General features: G+C 38.5%; 1 protein-coding gene across 1 annotated transcript; it reads right to left on the minus strand.

Annotated features, from left to right (window-relative positions):
• Nucleotides 1-1968: 1968 nt before the first annotated feature.
• gfral (GDNF family receptor alpha like) lies at nucleotides 1969-11286 on the minus strand. The gene is made up of 7 exons (XM_029765363.1): nucleotides 10426-11286; nucleotides 9585-9719; nucleotides 8855-9007; nucleotides 5938-6333; nucleotides 2902-2967; nucleotides 2441-2771; nucleotides 1969-2306 (listed from the first exon to the last, which is right to left on the minus strand). Exons 1-7 carry the CDS (start codon nucleotides 10463-10465, stop codon nucleotides 2045-2047), a joined length of 1383 nt encoding a protein of 460 aa, XP_029621223.1. The 5' UTR covers nucleotides 10466-11286; the 3' UTR covers nucleotides 1969-2044.
• Nucleotides 11287-11834: the final 548 nt, after the last annotated feature.

An 11834-nucleotide genomic window follows, 5' to 3' on the forward strand; every position in this document is an offset into this window, starting at 1 on the left:
AAAAACTGAGTGTTCTGGCAAACCACTGTGAATCCAAAATGTTTACTACATAAAGATAATAAAGGTTGATTAAACAAAATTGTTTACAGTTAAAGAGCTAGACTACTGTAGGTTTCAGATTACACATGACATTCTAAGCTTTCAATGTTTGCCTACAGTGCTGCCTGCATATCTAATATTTATCTAATCATCTACCGGCCCCTTCAGCCCAACATTTCCCAAAAATCGAGGCCTAGCTTTGTTATTATCTTGTGACAATATTGTATTACTTAAAATATTATTTTACTTGAGATAAATCCAAACAGTTGTTAACCTTTAAATATCTTACTGGGAGAGTATCACAGGATTAAACACACAATAATGTTTTTGTCACACATTACCAATATATTTTATGAATGTTAAAAAATACAAAATTCCCATTGCTTGTGGAGGGCTTAAGTAAACACATCATCAATTTTGTAGACATCTGGATTAAAGTGTTGAGGTTCAATGAAAAGGGGGATATGACAAAGCAATGCATCTTATCAGACTTGAGACAGGTCATAGACGTGACCTTAAACATAAACATCTGCTACATAGCAACGTTAGACATCATATATCAACCTAATTATGCAATTCTCTAACACGTTCTGTATAGACAGCTAGCATATTGCTAATATAATTAACTAATGTTGGTTACTGGTAATACATTGCACATGTGAAAATACAACAAAGATCTTGTTGTCTTTGCTCCCTTGGGGAAACAGGATGGTTACAAGGCCGTAAAAAATATATAGATATGTTTTTCTTATAAGAAGGCTGAATCAGCTCTACAGCATTGGAGTGACAATAGAGGCAAGAAAAAATCATCACTTAAAAGGGATGAGTCAATATTTGACCATCATTGCCTTGTTGACATAACCAGTTGTATAATGTCCCTTACTGACTGTGTTGTGTACCAGTTACTAGAGCGCTATCAGCTTTTTCCAGGAGTTATCACATAAACCATGACACTGTGTTCAGACACTCACACAAGCAAGGATAGCAGAAATGGCTTATGGCCGTACATTTGTTTTAATTGTACAAAATTATCTTAAAACAGACTCATGTTTTGACATATTAGTACAAGTAGCTAAGTAAATGTTGATAAAATAGTATTTTCAAAAAGCCGTTTGATACCAATAAATCTAAATTAGATCAGAAAATGCAGGTTCTGCATTATCAGACATATACTATTGCATACTGTACCATAATCATATGCACAATATATACACAGATACATGCGTGTTTGAGTGTCAAGGTCAGAAAATTACAACACAATTTTTATCAGGAGGGTGAAATTGGGGCTTTTCGTTCCCTCTGTGCGTCCTATGAGAAAAAAAGCAATGTATCAAACAATTGCATTGTTTAAGCATTCTACCCTGCATCTATTATTAACGTATACTTACTTACCGTATGTGAAAAACAATCATGACTCCCAACAGTACTACTGCAACAAGCAGTATGTACGCAAAAACATACAACAGTTGATCTGAAAAAACAAAATGCACTTTAATTGGAAGCTCTCATGGTGGATGTCAATTGATTTGACTGTCTCAATACCATTTTGAATACAGTGCTGACATTACAGTGCTGTATTCAACAACCATTACAGTGCTGACATTTAGCATTACAGTTGAAGGATAACTTAAAACATTACCACTCAACCGTTCGTATCCTGATCCTGATTCACTCGTTGGAGGTGGCACATAAGGAGTACTTTCTTTCTTCACTGGTGACACTGAAATACATTTTAAAAACAGTTAGGTTTTCAGCCATAAAAAAAAAAATCTGAAACAAACTATTTGCCCCACTCCCCCCACTGACTTTGCTGATAACTTCATTCTTGAGAGAAAATGTACTTAGTTATCTTAAGACGAATACACTAATGTAAGTGGCTCTGCATAAGAGTGTCTGCTAAATGACTAAAATGTCAAATGTAAATGTAATAAACACATCCATTGGGGAAAAGACTTCACCGTATAAATAATCCAATAAGTAGTGTTGTAGTTAATGACTGTGGACGTCACTCACTAAAATGCGTTCGGTTGTGAAGTACTTCACGCATCATGTTGCACTTGAATAGGTCTTTGTTGTGAAGTCCATCACACGTACAGGGATGCTGAAGTGTTGTTCCCATGGTAGCAATCAAAGCCATTCTGCACTTTGCATCTCCTCCGAGAATAAGAGCAGGATCTAGAAGACTAGTGCATTCATCCATAGCAAGATCACTGCATGGTGTGTCTTCAGTCTCCCAGCAGTTTGATAGGAGAGCTTCCAAACGGTTCCTATTCATTTATATTTATATAATAAATCATACAGCAAAAAGACCCAAGCAGGCACTTCAATGTCTACATGAAAACATCAGCAAAATCCCATGCAGACTTATAGAAATGTTGTATAGCGATTGTCCAATACAAACCTGCAGAGCGCCTCCCCCAGGCAGTTGTCAAAGATTTCCAGACAGATTTGGGTCCTGGCGTCCTCCAAATGTTCTCCACATGTGCCACTGTGCAGACCCTCCTTCATATGCAGACAGTCTAGATCGCCTGGGTCACATTCACAGAGGACGAACATCTCTGCGATGTTGTATGGCAGACCAGCGTAGAGCTGTTGAGTGACCTGTCGACAGTGAGTGCTGTTGCATTGCTTCGCCGAACACGTCTGCACAAGAGGAACCATCCGCCTGTTGCAGACATCATCATGGAGGCAGATTGTCATCTGTTGCAAACAGGACCCATCAATGTCATGAACTGAAAAATAAGGGTCCGGAGTCAATTATACTGTTTATAGCCCAAACTACAATATCTCCAGTAACATAAATAGTTATAAACGTCTAACTGTGTTCTAAATGTATGAACACGAGGACAACAAATTCATTACCGTATTCTTTCAGACTGCTACTTTTCCAATCCACAGTTGAACTCTTCTTCTGTTGTGCTATATGGACTAATAGATCATCAAAGAGAATAATGCATTACACACAGACTTATACACAACGCCCACAGACCGCAATACCCTGCTATGTGTGGATAGTATGCATCCTCTTCCCATCTAGAATGGTCTACCAAATAGCCAGTTATGCAGGGTTAAACGAATCTGTGGCCACCAGACAGATTTTGACAGCAATGCTAAAAAAAATGACAGATAAATTCAAAATGAGAGGCTACAAGGACAAAACTCTTGATGCTGCAATGATGAAAATATCTCAAAAACCAAGAGAGGAATTACTAAGAACTCAACCAAAGAAGAAAAACAACGCAACCGTCTTTTGCACCAAGTACACCAAGTGTTCGGAGAAAATGAAAGCAATCCTGAAAAAGCACTGGCATATTCTGCAATTAGGCAAGAAAATCGCACACCTCTTCAAGGAACCCCCAATGGTGGTCTATAAGCGTGGTCGCAATATTGGAGATAGTTTGGTGAGATCTGACATGCCTCCTGAGCCCACTCAGACACTCTTGACACCCTTTCCAAATGGGAACTACAAATGTGGCTCATGCGCACAGTGCAACAGCACTATAAAAACATCCTTCTTCAGACACTCACATACAGGTGGAAAAATCCCTGTTAGGGGTATCATCTCATGCAAGACCAAGGGAGTAATCTATCTCATCACCTGTTCATGTGGAAAAGCCTACGTAGGGCAAACGAAAAGACAATTAAAACAGAGCATAGCTGAACACCGCAGCTCAATCAGGTGTAAGAACATTGACTATCCAGTAGCAGCTCACATTGTTGAAGCTAACCATCCAATCTCCTCCCTCAAATGCACAGGCATTGAGCATGTTGCTCTACCAAGGAGAGATAGTAACATTGAGATCCCACTACTACAAAGGGAGGCTTACCGGATATCCTGTCTAAAAACATTGACCCCTCGTGGTCTGAATATTGACTTTGATCTCAGGCCCTTCTTACGAACAATTCTTTATTGTATGAACAAGTCTTATGAATTGATATATTCTTTCTACGGCTTATTAGCGTACACCTAATATGTTCCCCCTGTTGATGATGCTTATTATGCATTATGGTTGAACCAAAAGATTACATGTGACAAATATGAAATGAAATACGAAATAATTAAATATGTGAATTTGAATTAAACAAAAATGTATGTTGATGCTAATATTATGTTTCTACATGAGAACAATAGCCTAATATATTTAATATGCCATAAACTATTGTTTTTTTAACAGTTTCAGTAATTCATTCTAATTAACTTAATCACTATGACACACCGCTCACTATTGTCATTAGTTACACTAATTGCACTGTTTGTCTACATAGCCTGGTTCAAGTATTCATGCCATTACCCTGAAGAAGGTACAATGATGCTGAAACGTTGGTAAATACACAATAAATTACTGGGAGTTTATATATGGAGTGTGCGACTATTTTGATAGTTTATAGTTTATTCGCCATTAGTCCGCACCTCCACACAAACACATTTTTCTGGGTGTGCACCAGCTCATGTTTTTTATTGTGCTATATGGGTGGGACAAAGATTCAAAAACAATATAAATCCAGTATCTTATACAGTACCAGTCAAAAGTTTGGACTCACCTACTCATTCCAGGGTTTTCTTTATTTTTACTATTTTCTACATAGTAGAATAATAGTGAAGACATCAGTTAATAGTGAAGACATCAGTTGTGTTGTCACAAGGTAGGGTTGGTATACAGAAGATAGCTCTATTTGGTAAAATACCAAGTCCATATTATGGCAAGAACAGTTCAAATAAGCAAAGAGAAACGACAGTCCATCATTACCTTAAGACAAGAACTTTGAAAGTTTCTTCAAGTGCAGTCGCAAAAACCATCAAGCGCTATGATGAAACTGGCTCTCATGAAGACTGCCACAGGAAAGGAAGACCCAGAGTTACCTCTGCTGCAGAGGATAAGTTCATTAGAGGTAACTGCACCTCAGATTGCAGCCCAAATAAATGCTTCACAGACAAATGTCAACATCATCTGTTCAGAGGAGACTGCGTGAATCAAGCCTTCATGGTCAAATTGCTGCAAAGAAACCAGTACTAAAGGACACCAATAAGAACAAGAGACTTGCTTGGGCCAAGAAAAAGATGAGCAATGGACATTAGACCGGTGGAAATCTGTCCTTTGGTCTGATGAGTCCAAATTTTAGATTTTTGGTTCCAACCGCAGTGTGCAGAGTAATTGAATGGATGATCTCCGCATGTGTAGTTCCCACCATGAAGCATGGAGGAGGAGATGTGATAGTATGGGAGTGCTTTACTGGTGACACTGTCAGTGATTTATTTAGAATTCAAGGCACACTTAACCAGCATGGCTACCACATCATTCTGCAGCGATATGCCATCCCATCTGGTTTGCGCTTATTGGGACAATAATTTGTTTTCAACAGGACTATGACCCAACACACCTCCAGGCTGTGTAAGGGCTATTTGACCAAGAAGGAGAGTGATGGAGTGCTGCATCAGATGACCTGGCATCCACAATCACCCGCTCTCAACACAATTGAGATGTTTGGGATGAGTTGGACTGCAGAGTGAAGGAAAAGCAGCCAACAAGTGCTTAGCATATGTGGGAACTCCTTCAAGACTGTTGGAAAAGCATTCCTCATGAAGCTTGTTGAGAGAATGCCAAAAGTGTGCAAAGCGGTAATCAAGGCAAAGGGTACTTTGGCTACTTTGAAGAATCACAAATATAAAATATATTTTGATTTGTTTAACACTTTTTTGGTGACTGCATGATTCCATATGTGTTATGTCATATTGTTGATGTCTTCACTATTATTCTACAATGTATAAAATAGTAAAGAAAAACCCATGAATGAGTAGATATGTCAAACTTTCGACTGGTACTGTACCTATGTCCATTTTAAAAGTAAATAAAAGTTGATCAATACCCTGTAAATTACAGGAGATAAAATGAGTCTTACCATTACCAGTTAACTTCTTTCTTGTATTTGACCTGTCCTTTAAATCATGTAGACCCGTTGAAGCCAATGCCTCCAGTGCATTCTGAATGCAGGAGTTGTTGTTCACGACACTCCATATCCCTTGGCACTTTCTTCTGCTCAGGGCGCATGTACAATTAGACAGAGAGGTGCTCTGGAGTTCCATCCACAATGACAGACAGTGGCCCTGAGAGCTTGTAGAGTTGCACTGTTTTTTTCTTTTCTGGCATGAGTCCTTCAACTTCTTATACACTAATGCACAGTGGTGAGACTTCTGGCAACTATGAAGAGCAGAGAGACAGCTATCTCTGGTGGTTATTGATTGTTCCTCCATAGGATTCCAGCGGGGTCTAACAGAGCTGCTCAGGGCTTCACCATCTACAAATACAGATGCATTGTAATGTAAAAGGGACATGTAATGTACAGCTGAAGTCGGAAGTTCACATACACTTAGGATGGAGTCATTAAAACTCGTTTTTCAACCACTCCACAAATTTCTTGTTAACAAACTATAGTTTTGGCAAGTCGGTTAGGACATCTACTTTGTGCATGACACAAGTAATTTTTCCAACAATTGTTTACAGACAGATTATTTCACTTATAATTCACAGTATCACAATTCCAGTGGGTCAGAAGTTTACATACACTAAGTTGACTGTGCCATTAAACAGCTTGGAAAATTCCAGAAAATTATGTCATGGCTTTAGAAGCTTCTGATAGGCTAATTGACATAATTTGAGTCAATTGGAGGTGTACCTGTGGATGTATTTCAAGGCCTACCTTCAAGCTCAGTGCCTCTTTGCTTGACATCATGGGAAAATCAAAAGAAATCAGCCAAGACCTCAGAAAAAGAATTGGAGACCTCCACAATTCTGGTTCATCCTTGGGAACAATTTCCAAATAAGTGAAGGTACCACGTTCATCTGTACAAACAATAGTACGCAAGTATAAACACCATGGGACCATGCAGCCGTCATACCGCTCAGGAAGGAGATGCGTTCTGTCTCCTAGAGATGAACGTACTTTGGTGCAAAAAGTGTGACTCAATCCCAGAACAACAGCAAAGGACCTTGTGAAGATGCTGGAGGAAACCGGTACAAAAGTATCTATAGCCACAGTAAAATGAGCCCTATATCGACATAACCTGAAAGGCCGCTCAGCAAGGAAGAAGCCACTGCTCCAAAACCGCCATAAAAAAGCCAGACTACGGTTTGCAACTGCACATGGGGACAAAGATTGTACTTTTTGGAGAAATGTCCTCTGGTCTGATGAAACAAAAATAGAACTGTTTGGCCCTAACGACCATCGTTATGTTCAGAGGAAAAAGGGGGAGGCTTGCAAGCCGAAGAACACCATCCCAACCGTGAAGAACGGGGGTGGCAGCATCATGTTGTGGGGGTGCTTTGCTGCAGGAGGGACTGGTACACTTCATAAAATAGATGGCATCATGAGGTAGGAAAATTATGTGGATATATTGAAGCAACATCTCAAGACATTAGTCAGAAAGTTAAAGCTTGGTTGCAAATGGGTCTTCCAAATGGACAATGACCCAAAGTATACTTTCAAAGTTGTGGCAAAATGGCTTAAGGACAACAAAGTCAAGGTATTTGAGTGGGCATCCCAAAGCCCTGACCTCAATCCCATAGAACATTTGTGGGCAGAACTGAAAAAGTGTGTGCGAGCAAGGAGGCCTACAAACCTGACTCAGTTACACCAGCTCTGTCAGGAGGAATGGGCCAAAATTCACCCAATTTATTTTGGGAAGCTTGTGGAAGGCTAACTGAAACATTTGACCCAAGTTAAACAATCTAAAGGCAATGCTACCAAATACAAATTGAGTGCATGTAAACTTCTGACCCACTGGGAAATTGATGAAAGAAATTAAAGCTGAAATAAATCATTGTCTCTGCTATTATTCTGACGTTTCACATTCTTAAAATAAAGTGGTTGTCACGTCCTGACCATAAAAAGCTTTTATTTTTCTATGGTAGAGTAGGTCAGGGCGTGACAGAGGGTTTTGTCTAGTTTATTTATGTCTATGTTGGTTCTAGTTTCTTTTTTCTATGTTGGGTTTTTGTCTAGTTTATGTATTTCTATGTGGTGTGCTAGTTGTTGTATTTCTATGTTGTTGTTTTTTGGGATGATCTCCAATTAGAGGCAGCTGGTCATTGTTGTCTCTAATTGGGGATCATATTTAAGTAGTTCTTTCTCCCACTAGGAGTTGTGGGAGATTATTTTGAGTAAGTGTATGTTGCATCTCTTCGTCAAGGTTTGTTGTTTTATTCATTAGTTTATTTATATGCCTTGCATAGTTTCACAGTTATAATAAAATGTGGAACGATACACACGCTGCGCTTTGGTCCCATTCTTCAGACAGCCGTAGCAGTGGTGATCCTAAATGACCTAAGACAGGGAACTTTTACTAGGATTAAATGTCAGGAATTGTGAAAAACTGAGTTTAAATGTATTTGGCTAAGGTGTATGTAAACTTCCAACTTCAACTGTATGTATCACCAAAGGAGGGTTACATTTATTGTACTAGGTTTGCTTCATTTTGTTGTTAATTGATTCCTTACAAAGAATACTAATGTTGATAGGACAACTAAAAACAACATGCACAGATGTAGGATGTTAATTTGAGCCAGTTTGCTAAAACAGGAAAATAATCCTGCCCCAACAGGAAATGTGAATTATTATGTGAATTATAATTAAGGGAGTTTTTGTTGGGGTTGATAAATGTATCTTATGGGAAATTAAGTCTGACATTTTAAAGTGGAAATAATCAACTTAAGAAGCCTTTTTAAACCTCAAATAGACTAAATTGCAGGAAAGTTCTTCTGCAACAGGGTGAACAAATGAAGATCCTACATCTGTACTATGTATGAGAGAATGGGTGCACCTGTCTCAGGGAGGCATTGTGAAGTGAGTAGTTCCAGAGAAGTACAGGGCTCCTCCCATGCACACAGACACCCTCTCACTGTAGGATATTGGTCAAGAATGGAGTGGATGGTCATGTTACAGACCTTTGAGACTTTTATTTGGCAACTTCCATCTGGATTCGAACACAAAGGAGAAGAGGTAGAAAAACAGGATTTTCAAAGGCAGTTAAATAGATGCACATTGGCACTGATATGTATTCTGTGCAACAGGTGTTTTTTTTTCAAGGCTGGGCTACCCCCCACCATGTAATTGGCCAAATGAATTGTTTGATTATCTCAGAATAAACACAAAGCATTTCTCTGGGCAGGTTTGATGTAGCTTTGTGGGACTCCAAAGACGGACATGTAAATGTCCAATCCATTTCCCACAATAATGTAGCCTACAGCTCCCAGAATTATAGTCATTGAGGTTCTATTTATCCTCTCCTTGAGACAACAATATAATCTGCTCCAGGCAATAGCAGGTGTGAAATCCATTTTCCACACAAGACTATAGGCTTGGGGCTATTGCTTCAGTAGTATTAGGTTTCCTCAATATCACACAGGGGTGGAATCGAACATTATCTCTACTGTAATTGAATTTATGTTCCATGGCTTTTGATAGTATTTTATTCACTCAAAGAATGGCTATATGGTTAAGTCCCAGTAATCAAATAAAACAGATTACATCTCTTACAAAAAAAAAATTACCTTTAGGATTACATATGTTTCTGAGAGATGATTTCTCACAGAAAGCTGACTCTGATATGCACGTCTCCATAAAGGCCAAACAGCCTGTGTATCTGGATGAAATCCCGATGCTGGTCATCTGGTAAACAACAACTACTGGAAGATATTTACAAAAACAGTTTGAATACAACAACTTTAAAGTAATTTAACCCTTCTCCAATGTTTTGGTAGATAGAACACCTTCCCCATCCTTCTATTATGAGTGGATTTCACACTGAGTAAGCTGCAATTGAATACAAAACGTTAGTCCTTATATTCCCCTTTAAACTACCCACTGGGCACAGACCTCAGTTCAAGGTCCAGTTTTGATTTACATTTTGTTGAGTTGTTAATTCAATGTAAAATCAACCAAAAAACAAAATCACAAGTTCATTGGATTTAGGTTAAAAATTGGGTAAAAACATTTTTTATTTTTTTAAAAAAATTGATGACTTATTGCAAATTCAATCAGTTTTCCACGATCATTCAGCATCGTCACATAGATGTTTTCTAGTTGAAATGACGTGGGAACAGCGTTGATTAAACCAGTAGATTGTGTTGCATTATCTCAACCAAGTTCATTTAGGCTGCCAATTCACTCATTTATTTGGCAAATGCAAATACTAAACATATGGATATTATCATAACTCTAACTTGACCACTTTTGCTACTTACTCTACATTGGGGAGCTACATTCTATCTTCATAGGTCAGGTTTCACAGAAGTAGTAGTAAAGGAAAGCTTGTCCTTTATTCATCTGCTTGAGGCTCGATAAAAAGAAGCTAAACATACACCAAATTACCGGTAGACTTTATATACTCACCAATTACCGCTGCGGTTTTCACACCTGTCGTTCGCTGCATGGTAACACCTTCCCGTTCGGTTGGTACCTCTTCAAGTGGACAGCTCCGATCTTTGCAGCTGCGATTGCCCCGGTACGTATCAATCGCTATGACGTCAGTTGAAAGGTAACCAGACTTGCAGGTGGGATCTAGGCTAAGTACTTACACCTCTGAGACTATGATTAGTTAAACAGATAAGTGAATGAAAGTTTGAGGTGCGGCTGATTGCACAGATCAAACTTCATGTTCAAAAAGTAAACATTTCATGCCCTTGTTATTCATGCAGCACTGGGTTATCAAATAAAATAACTTGGTTACTTATATCTTGTATCTTCAGGGTAGTAATGCAAATTCATTCTAATGAAATATGTTAAAAGTTGTCAAACTCATGGTGACTGACAGTCAATGAAAGATGTTTAGGACAGGGTGGAATACATACACCACTAATAAATTAGTTGTATAACAAAACACATAGCACTGTCTCCAGGTTGCTTTTATCAATGTTAGGATTAGTGGATAAGGACTGTGATGGTCAGTAAGAGGTGGGTATATTCAGCCATTTAAATAATAGCCTACACAACCTTGTTAGTCAATCATGGCAAAGTTCATACTTAACCACAGGAGGTTGGTGGAAAACGGACTGGTGTTAATGACTGGTTAATGACTGGTGTTAATGACTGGTTAATGACTGGTGTTAATGACTGGTGTTAATGACTGGTTAATGACTGGTGTTAATGACTGGTTAATGACTGGTGTTAATGACTGGTTAATGACTGGTGTTAATGACTGGTTAATGACTGGTGTTAATGACTGGTTAATGACTGGTGTTAATGACTGGTTAATGACTGGTTAATGACTGGTGTTAATGACTGGTTAATGACTGGTTAATGACTGGTGTTAATGACTGGTTAATGACTGGTGTTAATGACTGGTGTTAATGACTGGTTAATGACTGGTTTAATGACTGGTTAATGACTGGTGTTAATGACTGGTGTTAATGACTGGTTAATGACTGGTTAATGACTGGTGTAATGACTGGTTAATATGACTGGTTGTTAATGACTGGTTAATGACTGGTTAATGACTGGTGTTAATGACTTGGTTAATGACTGGTGTTAATGACTGGTTAATGACTGGTGTTAATGACTGGTTAATGACTGGTTTAATGACTGGTTAATGACTGGTGTTAATGACTGGTTAATGACTGGTGTTAATGACTTGTTAATGACTGGTGTTAATGACTGGTTAATGACTGGTGTTAATGACTGGTTAATGACTGGTGTTAACGACTGGTTAATGACTGGTGTTAATGACTGGTTAATGACTGGTGTTAATGACTTGTTAATGACTGGTTAATGACTGGTGTTAATGACTGGTTAATGACTGGTTA

The sequence above is a fragment of the Salmo trutta genome, chromosome 10 (assembly GCF_901001165.1).
Source record: "Salmo trutta chromosome 10, fSalTru1.1, whole genome shotgun sequence".
NCBI lineage: Eukaryota > Metazoa > Chordata > Actinopteri > Salmoniformes > Salmonidae > Salmo > Salmo trutta.